At 50.3% G+C, this 18,848-nt stretch overlaps 4 protein-coding genes across 4 annotated transcripts; 2 read left to right on the top strand and 2 right to left on the bottom strand.

Annotated features, from left to right (window-relative positions):
• Positions 1-661: 661 nt before the first annotated feature.
• On the bottom strand, positions 662-2,068 carry PG986_004335 (uncharacterized protein; the record flags this gene model as incomplete). Its single annotated transcript, XM_066840557.1, has 1 exon — positions 662-2,068. One exon carries the CDS (start codon positions 2,066-2,068, stop codon positions 662-664), a length of 1,407 nt encoding a protein of 468 aa, XP_066703184.1.
• Positions 2,069-2,807: 739 nt separating this feature from the next.
• On the top strand, positions 2,808-3,792 carry PG986_004334 (NAD(P)-binding protein; the record flags this gene model as incomplete). Its single annotated transcript, XM_066840556.1, has 3 exons — positions 2,808-2,844; positions 2,917-3,170; positions 3,238-3,792. 3 exons carry the CDS (start codon positions 2,808-2,810, stop codon positions 3,790-3,792), a joined length of 846 nt encoding a protein of 281 aa, XP_066703183.1.
• A 112-nt stretch (positions 3,793-3,904) lies between these two features.
• On the bottom strand, positions 3,905-5,065 carry PG986_004333 (uncharacterized protein; the record flags this gene model as incomplete). Its single annotated transcript, XM_066840555.1, has 3 exons — positions 3,905-4,286; positions 4,342-4,826; positions 4,889-5,065. The coding sequence occupies 3 exons, from the start codon at positions 5,063-5,065 to the stop codon at positions 3,905-3,907; spliced, it is 1,044 nt and encodes a 347-aa protein (XP_066703182.1).
• A 1,578-nt stretch (positions 5,066-6,643) lies between these two features.
• On the top strand, positions 6,644-14,072 carry PG986_004332 (type I iterative PKS; the record flags this gene model as incomplete). The annotated part of the gene is made up of 6 exons (XM_066840554.1): positions 6,644-6,725; positions 6,785-7,569; positions 7,629-7,766; positions 7,835-8,680; positions 8,734-11,250; positions 11,301-14,072. The coding sequence occupies 6 exons, from the start codon at positions 6,644-6,646 to the stop codon at positions 14,070-14,072; spliced, it is 7,140 nt and encodes a 2,379-aa protein (XP_066703181.1).
• Between the last annotated feature and the right edge of the window lie 4,776 nt (positions 14,073-18,848).

Genomic DNA, 18,848 nt, shown 5'->3' with positions numbered 1-18,848 from the left:
TGCAACGCGAGGCCGGCATGGCTGAGCCGTTTTCAAAACGCCGAAGCATCTTTCATATACAGAAAGACCCGACCCGGTGACATGGACGCGGAGAATGCACCATTCATGAACCAATAAAACAATATACTATACAAGTACAAGTAGGTAGCTTAGGACACTGTAGGTAGGCAGGATTCGCACAAACAGCGCTGAGACACGGCGCCACCCGCAGACGATCCGGGACGGACGTGGTAGAAATTGACAACATGGTCCGCATGTAACTATGCCGTTGGTCTATGCCGCAGTTAATGAACTCTCATCAGCCCCTTCGCTGACAGGCCGAATTTGACATCTTGCTGCCCTGGCCACTGCCCTGGTGCCATTCGAGATCGGCAACTGAACTAGCGTTACAAATACTCTCGGCTTGGTGCTTGAGATAATGTTTTCAGGGTTACCAAGCGTGGCCAATGCCCACGGATAACGGAACTGCCCCGATGTAACCCAACCCGTATGATGGAGCAGATGGCTCGAGGCAAACAGATCACACCAAGACTCGGTAAGTGTCAGCACGTGGGTAGATACGAAGCGTCAGATGTCTAGTAAGAATGAAGAAACTTAAACTATTGAGAGTCGATGGTGCAGATTTACTATCCTATATACATTTGTGCTCAACGGCTCGCAGCTAAGCCGCAGCCTCTGTATTCTCCTCCGGGAATAGCCCTTTCAGGAGCTGCGACCTGACTGTGCGAACGAACTCTTGCATCTGTTCGTCGGAATGGAACGACTCGTTGTAATTGACGCTTAGGTTCAGCTGGTCGCGGAAGGTCCAGACAAAAGTGGTGCCCTGCCGGGACAGGATCTCGACGCCGACGCCGACGGCCTTGACCTCGAAGCCGGCCTGTGGGGTACCGTAGGAGCTTCGCACCATCTTGTCCACCACGCCGATGCTGCTGATGTCCATGTCGCTCGGAGGCGTCCCGTCCGGCTTCAGGCTGCGGATCAGGGCGCCCAGCTGCAGCGCGTACTCGCGGTGGGAGTCAAGGAAGTCGCGCGTGATGCCCTTCTTGTAGTCGCCGGCGTAGCTCTGCAGGCGCTCGGCCCACGTCATGTGCGGCTCGACCCGCTTCATCCAGCCCGTCGTGTACAGGCCGGCGGCGAAGGCGGGCGTCGAGTAGGGCGCCGGCAGGTACGGCCGCAGCGCGAACCGCACCGTGCTGGTGTAGTGCTTCTTGTCCCGCTCCGCCGCGTCGGCCAGGGCGTAGTTGGCCCCCGCCACGCTCGCGTGCGCCGCCGTCGTCACGCTGACGCCCAGCTGCTTGCAGGCCGCGATGATCCGCTGCGACTCCTCCTTGTCGAACGTGAGCGAGGCGCTGCGCGTCCCCGCCGGCAGCGTCGCCGCGTCGCCCAGGGACGGGATCCCGATCGCGCCGGCCGCGTGCGCAAACGTGCCCATGGCGGCGGCGCCGCGCTCCTTTAGTTCGGGCGTGGATTCCGTAGGCATCGCGGCGGCTTCCTCAACGCAGGGCGCGAGGCGCTCAATCTCGGTGCCCCAAGCCAGCGAGGCCGGGTCGGCGAGTTGGGGGTCGGCAGCAAGAGCGAGGAAGGCGTCCAGGAGGAGGATTGCGCCGACGCCATCGGTACGCCAGTGCGAGGTGTGGCCAAGCAGCTCACCGGACCGCGGGATCCATACCAACTTGGCCAAGCCCGTGGGCTGGAAAGTTGGGATCACCTCAGCGGATGACTTGGCATCTGCGGCAACACTAAAAGTCTCGTTGACCCATGCATCGAGCGCGGCTCCGTCGGCAGGCACCGTGTAAGTCAAGCTGCTGTCATTGGAGGCTGGAGCCACGTCGGCTGCGAGACTCGGATGCCGGAAACGCATGTGTGCCCAGGCGCGCCGGAAATGGGCGACCAAGTCTGCAGACTCAAAAGACCCCTTGGGAGCAATAGTGGCCATGTAGTTGATAGCCCAGTGCTCGCGCTTCTGTGGCAATTGCAGTCCTGCATCGCCGACGAGCTTGATGAAAGCCTCGTTCTCGCCGAGCGGGCGGGAATACACCCCTTCCACGTCCGTCTTCTTCCAGGCCATGGTGGTGGTGTCTGGGGCTGCTCCGGCTCTTGAGGCGAGTTGATATATTTTCAATCTCAAGCCCGCAGGGGAAGAAGATGAAGTCAGGTGCTGCAGAGCACGGTAGAATGGCTTTGAACAATGAGGGGGCTCTAGTGTGCAGATGCACACAAATATTGGCAAACAGGAAATATACAATTGGTTCTGTACGGATGGGCGAAGAGGTGCTGTGCCAAAGGGAGACAGTTCCCAAGAAGTCGAGACGGAAAAGGGGCGGCTTTTAAGATGCTGGATGACAAAGTCTGTGAAACGAGCAGTGCGGAGTTCTGCTGGAATTGTTGCATCAAGCTAGCTGGGCCTGCACAGTACGCGAGGTACTCGTCAGGACTTGTTTCTTACTTAGGTAAGTCCATGTGTAGGTACTTAGCCTGCGCCGCAGACCCAACCTCGCATCATCCCAGCCTGCAGGTAACGCACCACACACACACATCAACCAACCCCTTGCACCACCCCAACCCGCACCCAGACCTGCACCCGAGCCTGCACCGGGATCCGGGTGAACCGCCGGCGGAACCACGAAGCGCGAGACCTGGAGCCCCGCATGCGATTGACAACATGCGAGGCATTGGAAGCGGACAGAAGCAAGGAATGGACGGGGTTACTTAAGCATCACAACCCTTGAGGCCGACTACATTTCCCCCCTCATCTTTGTTTGCATCAAAGACAACCCCCATCACCACCCCCAGTACGCACTGCCACCATGGAAATTCGCGGAGTTGTTGTTGTAACAGGAGCTGGTCGGTACCATCCATGCTTTCCATCCGGCATCTCTGCGGCGCATTCAAAAGCTAAAACTGACTGGATACCAGGCAGCGGAATTGGAAGAACAGTCGCTCAGCGTGTGGCTTCGCTGGGTGCCGATGTCTTGGTTTGTGCCGACTTGAACCTCGATGCCGCCAAGGAGACCGTGGTCCTGTGCCAGAATGCGCGCGACAAGGACCCGGGCGGCTTCAAAGCAACGGCACACGCCGTAGACGTACGCAGCGAAGACGAGGTCGATAGCCTTGTCGCCCAAGTCGCTTCTACTCACGGCCGCATCGACGTGCTCATCAACACGGCTGGTGTAAGCCCCTCTCCACCCGCACGCGGCACAGCACACGATACTAGACTAATCGGTTGATGCTACATAGTTCGGGGCCGCGAACCAGACCCCTATCCGTGACATGACCCTTGCGGACTGGCGCAGTCTCGACGAAGTCCATAACATTGGCTGTTTTCTCTTGACCCGCGCCGCCTTGCGTATCATGTACGACCAGGACGCCGTCGCGCCGACTACGGCTGCCGACAGACCTCCCGCCCGGGGCGCCATTGTCATACTCACGTCCTTGGCCTCGGAGGGTGCGTTCCTGGGGGTGGGCAACTACATCGCAGCAAAGCATGCGGTCAAGGGCATGGTGCAGACGGCGGCCATCGAAAATGGCGGCAGGGGCATTCGAGTCAATGCCGTGGCGCCTTCGTATGTCTCGGGGCCGATGATGGACCAGTTTCTCGAAGCGTCGCCAGAAGTCAAGAAGGCAATACTTGGCGATTTGTGCATGGGAAGACTGGCCAGACCGGGCGAGGTGGCAGATGCCGTCGCTTTTCTCGCCTCCCCGGCCTCCAGCTATGTGAATGGGCACACGCTGGTAGTCGACGGCGGCGCGTCGTTGCAGCTGGCCAATACCCCGTTTGGAGGCGCTTCTTGAGTTGAATCTCTGCGTTAGATTGAATACAGCTTCATTGATATGTACATCTACTGGGAGGGGGGTTGCTAGAGATACATATTCCCGAAAGACCCTAATCTCGGTCATTTTCCGTCTACACTGCAGTGCCTACCATTTGGCGGTCTTGTTCAGGCTGGCCCTCTTCGGGGACTGCGTCGGCGGTCCCCTCCATTTGTTTGGGAGAGTGCGACGGGCGGTCCTCCATACGAATGAACTGTCCCTTGCGGCTGGCGTTAGTGTCGGAAGAAACCATCTTGGACCCCCCACGGCTGTCAGGTAGCATACCCCTGACGCCATCTTGGCTCGCCCGCTTGAACAAGCGAAATACGTTCGGCAAGCAGACGGAGACCAGCGAGATGGGGCCTTCGCATAACAGCCACTCCATGTAGTTGATGGTGGTCCAGTTGATGTCGTCGAGCAGATGCGGACCAGCTTTCGCGATGGACACGAGGCGGCCGATGGAGATGACGATGACACTAGGCGCGGAGGTTAGAATATCACCTCTCGAGGTTTGTGGGGATTCAGACGTACGAGTATCCGCAGAGGAAGAGCACTCCAACCTTCATGCGGCGAGCCAGGGGCGCCTGAAGTCGCAAGAGGATTGGCATTGGGATGATTAGGATGCAGAGGTCGATGATCATGCTGGGCAGCGCCGTCCCCAGAAACCAGTCCCACTGCGGAATGCAGATCGACCCGGGGACGGTCTCCCATGCAGCGTTAACCGGCGAGCACTGGAAGATGGTGCTGACCAAGGCCGACACCAGCCAGCCGGCGTTCATGGCGCCGACGGTCCATAACGCGATGGTCATCCACCGGCTCGTGGTCTCAAAGATGCGGCGGTAGAAGAAAAGCACCGAGAACTTGGGGAGCGATATGCTGCAGTCGTACAAGAAGGCGCCGACGAAGATGATCTTGGGCACCTTGGCTAGGTCCTCTGCTGGGGCGGTGGCGGCGTGCTTCCCGAGACCGAGATAGATCCACCAGATGATGACTCCATTTAGTGCGATGATGAACGGCTGGGATCGAGTCAGCAAGTCAGCAAAGTCAACAGGCTCCCCGCGTCCCGGGCAGTACTAACCAGAGCGAGTGCGGCGAAGAAGTCATCCCATCCCCAGCGGTGAGCAAATGTGATGTGATTAGACCACAGACGCAAACATAAAGCTAGCGTTGACAGAGCTATCATGGTGGAACATAATGCAAGCAAGTTGGGCTGCACGTTGTCTTGCGCTTCGGCGGCTGTTAGCTGCGTGGCCATTCTCAGCGGGTGGGATGGGATGGGATGGGATGAGCAATCCTCAGCGCTAGAACAGTGAATCGGAACTCGGATATCATGTGTATGGGGGGGAGAACGGCTGGGGGAGAATAGGGCGGGCGGTCGACGACAAAACCAACCCCTCAAGAAGAGCCGAATGAGATGCGACAAAGGACAATTTCCGGCCATTTTCCCAAACGGCAATGCTGACTGTTAGATGCAACTGGGAAATGCATTCGCAGTCGCAGCCGGTCTGCAACCAACTGCGTCTGTATGTGGTGTGGTGACACTGCCTCGGCCTGCAACATGTCTGCTTACTGGTATATGCAGAAGTTGTCACATTATCAATCTCGGCCAATGCCCCTTCTGGGGTTCTGTCGTTGGGTTGCGCCGGAAAAGAGTTGTTCTGGACTAGCCACTGGCCATTGATTGGTGGCGGCAGAACCAACAGCCCAACAGCATTGAAGATGCATCAATTGCACGAGGCACAGCAGTGCTGGATCGGGTGATTAGTGCAGCATCCAGGTAGGCGAGGAGGGTGTGGGGGGGGGCAAGGGCAAGGGCAAAGGCAAAGGCCAAGGGGGTTGGGGGTGGCAGGGCCGGTAAAGAGCATCCGGATGGCCGGGGCCTGGGGCTGCCTGGGGCTGCCTGGGGCTGCCTGGGGAGGAGGGGAGGAGATACAGCACGTATCTCGTGATGGCACGATCGATCCCCTTTTCAGCGGCTGCTACGGGCCGCCGACGGGTCAGCATCTGCTTTCCGCCGCTAAAACGGAAAACCGGGTCGACGAATCAACGGCGCAGGCCCCAGGCCCAGCAGGCTTGGGTTGCACGCAGCGTCCCGATTGGGAAAAAGTGACGAGACGCGCATGCGGCGCAGTGGCTGGATGGAATTCGGCAGAACGAAAGAGACCAACAGATCAAGAGGCCCGAAAGCACAGTGGCAATCGCTACTACCGTGCAATCCAACTGCAGAATCGATGTGGTCTTCGGCGTAGGGCTGACAGGGGGCTATTTACTCCCTTGCAGACTGGGTATTGTGATAACGAACACCCTGCAACCTGGTGGCCCCTGGTGGCCCCTGGTGGATCTATCCAAGCCCGCCGCCACCCGTAGTCAGACCTATGTAGTTTTGGGCATGGGCGGACTTGTCTTGTTGCAGTCCAGGCAAGAATATCCCCCGCAAGACGAGGTAGTCTCGTCTACTGTTCTACACAGCAGCGATGGTGTCTGGGTAAAGGGGCAATGGGTGTATGGGACAATGTATACAATAACATCATGAGTATACACCACCGAATGCAGGTGAAACAGTGCCTAGCCCCTAGCTCACGCTAGCCCCTATACCATATGGCTGCGTAAAGATACACGACTGTGGTTAGAGTCTAGGTATTCAGTCGGTGTGTGACATGTACCCCCATCGTATACACGTGATCGGAGCCTTACAGAGGAAGCCACTGAGTATGTCCTGTAAGCCAGCGGCACAGGACTCCGAATATATATGCAACAGGTTGCCACTAAGCTGTAGGCCTTGTCCGTCTGCCCTTCTTTGATCTCATACTTACTTGCCTAGTACTCATCCAATATGGCATGCCGGGAAAATATACCAGGCAGCCCGCAAGAGGGCTTCGGTAATCAGCATGAGCCGATCGCCATTGTGGGAATGGGTAAGATGACCCAAACCTGCATGCACATACTTCATGCCGGATACTGACCAAAGCCGTAGGCTGTCGCTTGCCTGGCCACGTCTCCTCGCCATCCGAGCTGTGGGATTTCCTCAAGGAGAACAAATCTGGCCACTGCAGAGTGCCCGAGTCGCGATACAATGCAGCCGGGTTCTATCATCCCAACGCCGAGCGTCCCGGGAGCATCAACTCGACTGGCGGCTATTTCCTGCAACAAGACTTGCGGCCATTCGACAATCCTTTCTTCGAGATCAACAACCTCGAAGCATCCTACATGGACGCACAGCAGAGAAAACTGCTCGAGGTCGTGTATGAGTCTTTCGAGAACGCCGGAGTCCCGTTATCCAAGGTCCGCGGCTCCAAGACGGGAGTCTACATCGGCAATTTCACCAACGACTTCATGATCATGCAGTACAAGGATCCCGAGTACTTTTCTCGTTATAGTGCGACCGGCTCCGGCCCGACTGTGCTGTCGAACCGCATCACCCACTGTTTTGACCTCCGTGGTCCGTCGGTTGTATTGGACACGGCATGCTCGTCATCCATGTACGCTTTGCATTTTGCTTGCCTGGCTCTTGACGCGCATGATTGTGATGCGGCAGTTGTCGCCAGCGCCAATCTGATACAATCAGCCGAGCAGCAGTTGATTGCTGTCAAAGCCGGTATTTTGTCACCGGATTCAATCTGTCATACGTTCGACGAATCGGCCAATGGCTATGGCAGGGCCGAGGGGGCGGCGTCTATCTATCTCAAGAGGCTAAGCGATGCCCAGAGAGATGGTGATCCCATTCGTTCCATCATCCGAGGAACAGCGATTAATGGGTACGTACTGTACATATATTTCCCCCGTGACCTCTTCCCCCTTTTCTGCTCGAGGCGCACTAGGTGTTACAACGACTGACAGCATCTAGGAATGGCCGCACTCCGGGCATTGTCCAGCCTAGCATCGATGGCCAAGAGGCAGTTATCAGAGCCGCTTACAAGCGAGCCCGTCTGCCCACGGATGACACTTACTATGTCGAAGTATGCCTCTGGCCGTCACAGCCTACATATGGAAGAAAAAGGAATTTGGGTTACTGACGCGGATCTAGGCCCACGGAACTGGCACCAAGGTTGGTGATCCCATAGAACTCGAAGGGATCTCCCGTGTCTTCCACCACAAGTCCGGCATGCCGACTGCGGTTGGCGGTATCAAGCCGAATCTCGGTCATTCGGAGGGTACCAGCGGCCTTTCGAGCATCATCAAGGTGGTGCTTGCTCTCCAACACGGCGAGATTCCGGCAACTATAGGCGTCAAGAAGATCAATCCAAGCATCAAGCTTGATGAATGGAACTTGGACATCGTCACGGAAAATCGACCATGGCCCACATCTCAGGTTGCTCGCGCCAGTGTGAACTCATTCGGATTCGGTGGCGCCAATGGTCATGCTATTCTCGAGGCTCCATTGATCCCAACTGCGTCAACTTCGGAGAGCAAGCTGCCGACGGTAGCCAGTCGGCCAGAAGGCCACAGTGTCAATGGCGTGAGTCATAACAGCCCAGTACTCCTCACATTCTCGGCTCGGACAGAGCACTCGATGGTGGAGCAAGTCCAAAACACTGCAGCCTTCCTATCCGGACCCGGAAAACACATCGAAGTCGGTGATTTGGCGTATACTCTGAACGCCCGTCGATCTCATCTGGCAACACGGTGTTTCACTATTGCCCGCCCTCAGACGTTGGCCCAAGATATTGCATCCACCGTACCGAAAGCGACTCAGCCCGGAAGGGATGCTCTTCCATTTGGGTTCATCTTTACGGGTCAGGGGGCCCAATGGTCCGGTATGGGCAGCCAGCTTTTCCAACAGTACTCAAAATTCAGACAGTCTATTCGGCACCTTGATACCTTTCTTGCCGGCCTGGCTGCTGCAGATAAGCCTTCGTGGACCTTGGAGGGTGTGCTTCTCGCCCCCCGGGGAGCATCGACATCAATCTGGCCGAGATATCCCAGCCCCTGTGCACAGCCGTTCAAGTTGCGCTAGTGGATCTTTTGGAAGCATGGAACATCAAACCCAAAGTGGCTATCGGGCATTCCTCTGGAGAAATTGCCGCTGCATACTCTGCTGGTTCCCTTACTGCGTACAGGTCTATCATGGCTGCTTACTTCCGTGGCCGGACTGTCGCACGAGAAGCACGCGACGGTGCTATGATGGCAGTCGGCCTTGGCCGAGAAGATGCGCAGGCACTGATTGACAAGCACGGGTTGTCTGGTCAGGTTTCCGTGGCTTGCGACAACTCTCCCCAAAGCATCACTTTGAGCGGCGATGCCAACGGTGTGGATATGTTGAAATGCATTCTGGGTCATGACGGGAAGAAAACATTCGCACGCAAGCTCGACACCGGCAACAGGGCGTATCATTCAAAAAGTATGGAGGAAGTTGGCGACAGTTATCAACAGGCGTTGGACAAAGCGTGGAGTGCGGATGCAGCTCTAGAACAGGGAACCTGTTCGTATGTGCGCCTCATCTCGTCGGTTTCTGGATCCGGGTTGGACCCGAGTAGCATGGGGGCCACAGAATACTGGAGGAAGAACTTGGAGTCTCCTGTCAAGTTCACCGACGCGGTCAAGGGGCTCTTCGCTCTCGGACGGTACCATCTGGTGGAAATCGGTCCTCATCGCGCCCTTGAGTTCTACGTCAAGCAGATTGCTGCTTCGGAAGGGCGAGATATGGATTACTACTCATACAATCCAACACTCATTCGCGGCAAAGATGCTGCAGTCAGCATGCTGTCTCTTGTCGGCTCACTATTTGTCCAGGGCCGTGATGACTTGCCCCTAGAGAATATAACCCCGGATGATATTGCGTTGGTATCCTCGAGACGTCAAGTATTGACCGACCTTCCCCATTACCCCTGGGACTACACTGCGCCATTGTTATGGACCGAAGCACGAGCAGTGACCGAGTTCCGGAATCGCCCCTTTCCGCGACACGACTTGCTCGGGTCCCAGATACCGGGCGCCAGCAAACTAACGACTACATGGCGCAACATCATCGACGTCAACGAGCTTCCATGGCTCCAAGATCATTGCCTCGGACCTTCGATCGTCTTTCCGGCTGCAGCATACCTGGCAATGGGCGCCGAGGCGGCTTGCCAAGTCAACGGAGTCCACCTTCGCGAGTGCCCGGGAGTTGAAATGCGCGACTTTCATTTTCTCAAAGCTATGAGTTTCGACTCTGACCAGCGACCACGACTCGAAGTCATCACGGAAATGCGGAAAGCTTCTGTCACCAGTATACTGTCGTCAGATAGCTGGTGGCAATTGACCGTTTCTTCCATCTCCGAAGTGGACTCACTCCCGACGATACATGCGTCCGGCCTCGTGAGTCTGAACAAGACAGCACGTGTCCTTCCACGAACCATCAACCTGAACAAGGATACCATGGAGCAGCAGGCTACTCGTGTGTGGTACCATAAGTTCCTCAAGGAAGGCCTGAATTGGGGACCCAAGTTCGCTGTTATGGAAGACATCTACTGCGACCGGGCCAGGAAGGCTGATGAATCCCTGGCCACCACACACCTGCTCCGAGGCGATCGAGCCGCCATGTCACAGTCGTGGCAGTACATTGCTCATCCCATTAGCATTGACTCTATGCTACAGACCGCGTTCGTAGCGACCACCGGAGGCTGGGTCCGGAACTTGCGCGCCACGGTCCCGGTCAAGATGAACAGTATTTCCTTTTCTGCACCCAGCATGCTCGACATGGACTTGGGCAAGCAATGGGCAATCGATACGAAATCGAAACAAGTCGGATTCGGGACCGTCAACATTGAAGCTGAGCTCTACAACACGTCCGGTGAGACTCTGGTTCGCATGGCGGGCGCACGGTGCATTGCTTATCAAGGCAATACACAGCAAGAAGGGCAAGAGCAGCGGAACCCCATGTGCCGCGTGGCTTGGAGACCAGATGTCACCCTGATGGATGCGGGTGTCAACCCCGGCCTTACCAGGTACATAGACTGGTTTCTTGAGACATGGGGTGAAAAGGGGTTGCCAGCCGGACTGCTCCGATTGTGTGGTTGTCTCGACCTGGCAGTCCATAAGAACCCGAGATCCCATATACTTTTGTTGGATGTGGACGGAGATACTTCGAATGTCATTCTGGAGGTTCTGAAAGCCAGGTCCCCATTGAGGCGGTTTGAAACCTTGACCCAGGCGACGTTCACCAGCGGGGAACTTGAGGGTTATGAAGTCTCTTTTACTGTCTCAGACCCCCGATCCGAGACCGCGGTGGTATCAAAGGAGACCAAGTTCGACCTTATTTTCTGCCCAGGAACATTGCCTCCTGGAGTCAAGGGCTGGGTGAGGCCTTCCACAATGTTCATTACTGGAGCGACGGTCGACAAAGCTGAATTTCCAGGGTCCAGGATCCAAGCCATGACTGAAACATCCAATGACACCGCGCACGCCACGTTACTCTTGCCAGGTTGTTATATTCAAGAGCAGAAAAAGCTCGATATTGTATTGGTACGCTCATTCCAAACATTCACTTGCAACCATCGCTAACATACAACAAGGTAAACCAAGGTGGTGAGCCGTCCGGCTTAGAGTCGAGACTCCTCAAAGTCATAGAATCCTACAGTGGCCGGTCCGTGCCTCTAATCGGAATCTCCGATGTCAACGAAAATACCATCCTAGCTGGGTGCATGATCATTGCAACTATCGAAACCGAGGCCCCTATGATCAGCACCATTAGCGAAGAGCAAATGAGTTTGATGAAGGTAATGACAAACCGCGCCTCCCTGATTCTCTGGATATGCCACGCCGGCTTTATTGCCGGGGAGAATCCAGAATATGCACCAGTACTCGGCCTGTCTCGTGCCGTGATGCTCGAGCAGCCATCACTCCGGTTTGCGGTACTCGACATTGACGACGTAAAGACCAATACTGAAAACACCGCCCACAACACCTGCAAGGTCGTTAATCAACTTGTGACGACTCGCGATGCAGAACTGGAGCTGAGTCAAAAAGACCAGGTCATACACTCAGCTCGTTGGGAGCCACTAGATGGGTTAAACTCGCAGTTCCGGCTGAAGCAAGACGAAGGCTTTCTCGAGGTGCCCATCGAGGAAGCCGGGCCTTGTCAACTGCATATATCCCATCCCGGTCAGATGGACACCATCCACTTCATCTCCAGAGACTACCCCGAGCCGCTGCCCGCAGACCAGGTCGAGATCGAGGTCAAGAGTGTCGGCATGAACGCAAAGGATCTCTACGTTCTTGGTGCCAAGGTTGACACTCGAGACGTTTCGTGTTCGTGCGAATGCGCCGGTCTTGTGTTAAAGGTGGGCTCCGACGTCACCCATCTCAGACCTGGTGATCGTGTTGTTGCCATGGCACCTGGCCGCTTCGCTACCCACGAGCGTCTGCCTCACTGGGCACTCTGCAGGTTGGAAGATAACGAGAGCTACGTCGAAGCTTCCACCATACCCATTGTGTTTTCGACGGCCATATATGGCTTGAATCACCGCGCCCAGTTGAAACGCGGGGAGTCTGTCCTCATCCATTCTGCCGCCGGCGGCGTGGGAATTGCTGCAATCCAGCTGGCCAAACACATCGGGGCGGTGGTCTTTGCGACAGTGGGTAACGACTCCAAGCGGGAGTTCCTGGTCAGGGAGTTTGCACTAAATCCATCACACATATTCAGTTCGCGAGATACTTCATTCCTCCCTGCTGTCATGGCGGCTACGGGCGGAAAGGGGGTGGACGTCGTCCTGAACTCGCTCACCGGAGAGCTGCTCCGCAGCAGCTTCGAGGCGTGTGCAGACTTTGGCCGTTTTGTAGAGATTGGAAAGCGCGACATCCTGGACAACGGGCTGCTGAGCTTGAGGACTTTTGAGAAGAACGTCTCGTTTACGGCATTCGACCTCAGCAACCTATTCTACTCCCAACGGACAGACCACCACGATCTATGGCAGGTGCTTCTGGTGGAAAGTATGGACATGATTCGCAGGGGTATTGCGAAACCGTGCTTCCCCATCGAGACGTTCTCTGCATCGGAGATCACCCAGGCGTTCCGCTACTTCTCACAGGGAACCCGTATGGGCAAAGTCACCGTCTCTTTCGAGGACCGCTCGGATCACATCCGTGTCAAGCCTCAACAGTACCAGACTGTTTTCTCGCCGAAGAAGAGCTACCTCATGATTGGATGTCTTGGTGGTCTCGGGCGAAGTATCTCCAAGTGGATGGTTGCTCGTGGGGCCAGAAGCTTGGTATTTCTCGGAAGATCTGGCTTGGAGAAACAGGATGCCAAGGTGCTGGTCGGCGATCTACGCGCGCAAGGTGTACATGTCGAAGTCGTGCAGGGAGACGTCAGTAGCATGCAAGCCGTGGAGATGGTCATGCAACACGCCCCCTTGCCGATAGGCGGCGTGATCCAGGCTGCCATGGGGCTCAGCGAGGCTCTCTGGAGTGAAATGTCACACAAGAGCTGGCACACCAGCATCTCGCCCAAGGTCCGCGGGTCCTGGAATCTGCATCATGCCCTAGAGAAGGATGGTCGAGACTCACAGCTCGACTTCTTCGTCATGACATCATCCATTTCTGGCACAGTAGGCACCGCCACAGAGAGTAACTACTGTGCTGCCAACGCCTTCCTCGATGCATTTGCGCGCTACCGTAACCGTCTGGGTCGGCCTGCGGTCGCGATCGGGTACGGCATGATCGCAGAAGTCGGCTACCTGCACGAACACCCGGACATCGAAGCATTGCTGAAGCGCAAGGGGATACACCCCATCACCGAAGACGAGCTGCTGCAGGTCCTAGATCTGGCCATTGCTTCCCAGTCGCCGTCTACGTGGGAGCCGCACTACGATGGCCTCGTCGGCGCCCACATTCTGACCGGGATAGAGTTCATCGGCCTCAAGGAACAGCGCGACCGGGGCTTCGAAGGCGACAATCACGTTCTCGCGGATCCGCGCGCGTGCCTGCTTACCGCCGCCTTCGAGCGAAGCTCAAGTGCGTCTGTTGGGGGCTCTGCTGGTGCAGGCCACGGCCTGCCGCCCGAGGTTGCCAAGGCGTTGGTCGAGGGAGGCTCGGCCACTCCCATTGTCGAGGCGGTGCAGGCCGTAGTGGCAAACAAGATCTCAAACCTGATTCTGCTGCCCATGGAACAATTGCGCCCAGAGCAGAGGTTGGGCGAGTTTGGCATTGATTCCATGCTGGCAGCCGAGTTCAGGACCACCATATTCCATGTGTTTGCGGTGGATGTTCCTTTCATGACGCTTTTGGACCCAAAAGTAAGTGTGAGAGACTTGACCAATATAATTACAGATGGTTTAAAACTTTAGGATCGTTAATACATGAGTTACGCTTCTGTTCGTGCGCAAGCCTCAGTGCCGGTTAAGAGCAGTGTTCCATGGTTCTTTGATGTCTTCTCGGCGCTCTTATTAAGGTGCACATCGACTAGTATCAATCTCTATATAACAAATCGCTACTACATGTACCGAGGGCCTCCTTTCAGGGTCGAAGGGAGCCTGGTATTCCGTCTGCCCCTATAGAATAATATTACCATTATAGCCTTACATAAGAGTTCGTGCATGTACGTTTTCTATACTAGCTCTAGCTTCGCCTGTTTTAGGTGCCAAGAGGTAGCACTTTTGCTGCTTCGGGAAGTGCGTGAGAATATAGCGTAGAAAGGATTGCGACCCATTTAATACGTCTATACTCTATTAGAACTTGTAGGCGGGCACCCATTGGATAGCCTCTTGGTATAAGCTCTAACGTCTAGGAGTGTAGATATTGAATACGATGTTGCCATTGGTCCGCCTTGTCAGTGTCGATAGATAGGCAATGTGTGCCCCTGAGATCTCGCTCCATCAGGTATCGCGGAGCCGGGTCATGCACCGGAATAGCCACCCACCACCCCTGGCATCAGGACCTCGCCAAGCCGTGGTTGACAAGCAGGTCTGTTAAGCGACGAACGTCGTGTCGTCATACTCAGAAGATCGCATGCAGTTGGTAAGCCCAACTTCGAGGCCGGCGCCAAGCATATTTCTGTGTCAGCCAACGCCCCCGTCAGCCGACTGATTGGTACACTATCGCGCGTACCGATCTACTTAAGCGCGGTACCGATAAACGTCTCCCTGTAGACGCTAAGCGCTTAGCGGTTGCGTAAGTAAACATAGTATAGGTCCTCTCAAGGTATTTAATAGCTTTAATATAACGTGGTTTACCACTACGCGACGCATATCACTTGGCGACGCACCTTTTCTACTTCTCGACCCTTTTACATAAATTAATTTAATCACAACGCTTAAAATCAATTAAAACTACTCGCTATTCGATTCCTCGCTTAATTTTATATTCTTTTTTACATATTCGCGTATTATAACCTGTTTCGCCGCAGACACCACAACGCCTTTCACCGGTTACCCTCCGCTTTGACGAACCCCTATTTTTACTTTTATCGAGCGCTAAACGCTTCCCTTTTACCTTTTCGTCCTATAGCTGCTAAAATTCTTTAATAGTAAAGGCTCTTTTAAATTAAACTCGCGACTTTTTAACTCTTCGGCGCTTAAAAAATACTAAATTAGCCTCCTTTAATATATATATCTTATCGCGCATAAAAATTATTTTATAAGCTATTTTAATTATACTCTTCGCTATTTAGTTTACCGCATTTAAAATCGGCGTCGAAAAGCTTCTTTAATAGGTAAACACCCTCTTTTTAATATAAATAAAGTGCTTAGTTATTTATTAGGGGTTAAACGGCGTTTAAGGGTTATAAATACTAGCCGTCCCTAGACGGGATAGGTTAAATATAGGCGTCCGGAAACGTATATTTAGCTTATTAATTACTTTATTAAAGTTATAAGGTACTAAACTAAATACGTTAAATTTAAATTTAATGTTAATTTCGGTAAAAATAGTAAAATACGCGGCTTTAAAAGCGATAAAAAACTCGAGCTTAATAATATAATTTATAAAAACCTTAATAAATAGCTCGATTTCTTTCGAATAAATACGCTTTAAAAGCGAATAAAATACTATATCGAGAAGTTAAAATAAATACGATAAATAAAGAGGCATATTAATAATAATAATATTATTATCTTAATAGTATACCTCGAATTCGGCCGAAATATAGCTCTCGTAGTCGTCGAGAATTAAGAGGCGGTAGTAACCTTTCGTTTATAATCTAATATATTTATCGAAATATTTAATTTAATTTAGGCCTGTTTCGTTATTAGTCTAGCTATTAAAAGTCGGCTTAATTACTTAATCGCCCGGTAAATCGGTTTCGCGGGACTAATTCGCGAGGTAATATTAGCCTTAAACGATTAAAAACGGCGGAATATATTAGCCCTACGAATTAATATATTTAATCGCCGTTGCTTATTCCCGATTACTAGGCTAAACCGATTTCGTTTTTTTACGCCGCTCGGCGCGTATTACGACGAGTATTAACCCGATTATATTTATTATAAAGCCGGTTTCGTCGAAATTTTAAATATTTTTATTAACGATCCCGTATTTCGCCTTTATATTCGTAATTAGCGTAAACTAAATAGAAATAACTTTAAAATCCTTATAAAAAGCCTTTTAATAATCGTACCGACGATTTATTTTAATTTTTAAATTCGGGTTACGGTTAATAAAGCGCTTAACCCAGTACTTACCGACGCGATCGCCGCCGCGTAACGCGATAAAGAAATTAGCCATATTTTTTATATTAACGAAATCGGGAGGTATCCCTCGAATATCTAAATTAATTATATATTTATAAAGTACCTCTTTTTTAATTAAATTTATTTTACGTCGTTTCGGTCGAATTTCACGTTTTAAAGTTCGGCCGTAAATTCGATAACGTAAAATTAATTCGGATATATTATAAACTTTTACTACTACTCTTTAGCTTATTTAATTCGGTCCGTTTTGTATCGCTTAAATTATTAAAATTATCCGATCTTCTTAGAATTAATTAAGCATTATAATTATAAAAGTATTACGCGTTAAAGTTTAATTATATTAAAATTAAATTAAAATACGTCGCCAAGTAATATACGTCGCATAGTGGTAAACCACGTTATAATATTTTCGCGATACTTTTCGTAGTTTTTATCGAGACCGCGAAGATTTAATGGTTTAAGTGTAAAGGTTTAATCGTCGAAGGATATTTCGATAAAATATATAAAGAAAACTCGACCGCTATTTAGGAGAGGTTTAAACTACGAACTTTTTTTATAATAAGTTTTAAAAATTAAGCCTTTAACTTAATAAAGATTTCTAAAAACTTTAATACTAGCTTAAAAGAGAGCTATATATAAATTGCCGTTCTCGACGAAAAAGATTTAAATAACGACGTTAATTAAAAGGATAGTTAAAATAGAGGACTAGATAAAGACGGTGAGCTTACCGAGAAAAAAAAAAGACTTTATACTAGTCGTCGCAAAGAGAGACGAGGAAATTTAGTAATTAAATTAACATATCGTTAATTTCTTAATCCGAAACCGAGGAGTTTCGGTTTAAATAAAAAGACGACCCGCACCGGCGTTACGTCGCTTAGTAGCTTTAAATAAAGCATTAAAATATTCGACCTCCCCTTGTTTATTAATAAAAAAGACTTTAAAATTAAGTTTAATTATTAGTTTATAACCTTAAAGGGTAAATTAAAAACGAATATTAATTACTACCTTATTAATAAAAATAAGTATACCTATATTATTAGCCGGGTTAGCGGTAAAGCCGCTAAGAATTTATACCCTTTCGTTATTAACGAGTAGGACGACCTTTTAATTAAAACTTTTAAAAACCTCTTAAATTATTTATACGAATAATACTATAACCCTAACGTTTACGAAAAAGTCCGTAAAGTTTTTTAAGACTTAATTATAAAGCTTAGTAATAGTTTTTAGACTTTTTAACTCGAGTTTATTAAGTTAACCGGATACGCCCGCGTTAAAAAAGACGACTATAAATAGGAGCTTAATAATAAATTACCCGTTCGATTAAACGAAAAAGTAGTTATTAATTATTATAACGACGATGTTTCGTTTAATAAATTCCATTTTATTATTTTCCGATACGATTATTAATAAAATCGTAATTACGTTTAGCGTAACGGCGTAAAAAGAAGAATAACGTTAAAATTACCGGAAAAAGTGTTAAACGAAGTATTACCTTTAAAACTAGTTTCGCCGGTAACTTCGCTACCGGATTATTTAAGTAGACCGATATTTTCCGTTATATTTTTACCGTTAAGATAAAGGAGTTTTTAATTAAAAGAGTATACTTTAATTATAAAAAGACCGGATATTTCTCCCGGAATTATTTTAATAAGAAAACTTTCGATTAATAGCGTATTAAGCGAGTTAACGGATTAATAGCTTTAATAGGATATAATTTTATTAATTTTAAATCGACCGTTCCGTTTAGTTTTACTCGTTTAGAAGAGGATCTCGATAACTCGGAAAACTGAGTACTTTAAGGAATCTTAACTTTTTTTAAAGATATTATCCGAGCTAAGTATATAAAATATACTTTTTAATTTTTTATAGACCTGTTTTAAAGGGGATCTTTTTATTTTTATTTATATTGTAATAAATAATGGATTGTTTATTATTATTATTAATATACTCGCGGATACGGGAGTTAACGAAAAGTTGTTTATAAGCGTAAAATTAGCCCGTAAAGTAATAAAGTAATTAAACCTTTAATAATTAACTAAGTTTTAATTTAAAATTATTAGAGAGTATAATGGTAAGTCTTTTTAATTAATTAATGTAGCCTTTTTTTTAAATTTTAAAATATAAAGATATGAAATACTTTTTATACTTTTCCTTATAATCGATATAAAGCATAACTTTATTATTGAACGAAAATGGTTTAAGGAATACGATATTATAGTAAATTATCGGAGGAAGCGGTTAATTTTTCTAGAGGACTAGTAAAAAGCTTAGACCCGAAATATCGATATTACGGAGGTAAGATAGTTTTTAAAGAAACCCGAATATGATTAAAACGTTATTTAAACATAAAATAAAAATGTTTATTAAAGATAAACGAAGGCGGGATAAAGCTTTTTTTCCGAAGCTTTAACTTAATTACTAATAGCTTATTATAAT

Source organism: Apiospora aurea, assembly GCF_038362705.1.
Source record: "Apiospora aurea strain CBS 24483 chromosome Unknown utg000003l_segment0_segment0, whole genome shotgun sequence".
Lineage (NCBI taxonomy): Eukaryota > Fungi > Ascomycota > Sordariomycetes > Amphisphaeriales > Apiosporaceae > Apiospora > Apiospora aurea.
This window is presented reverse-complemented; position numbering and strand designations above follow the sequence as displayed.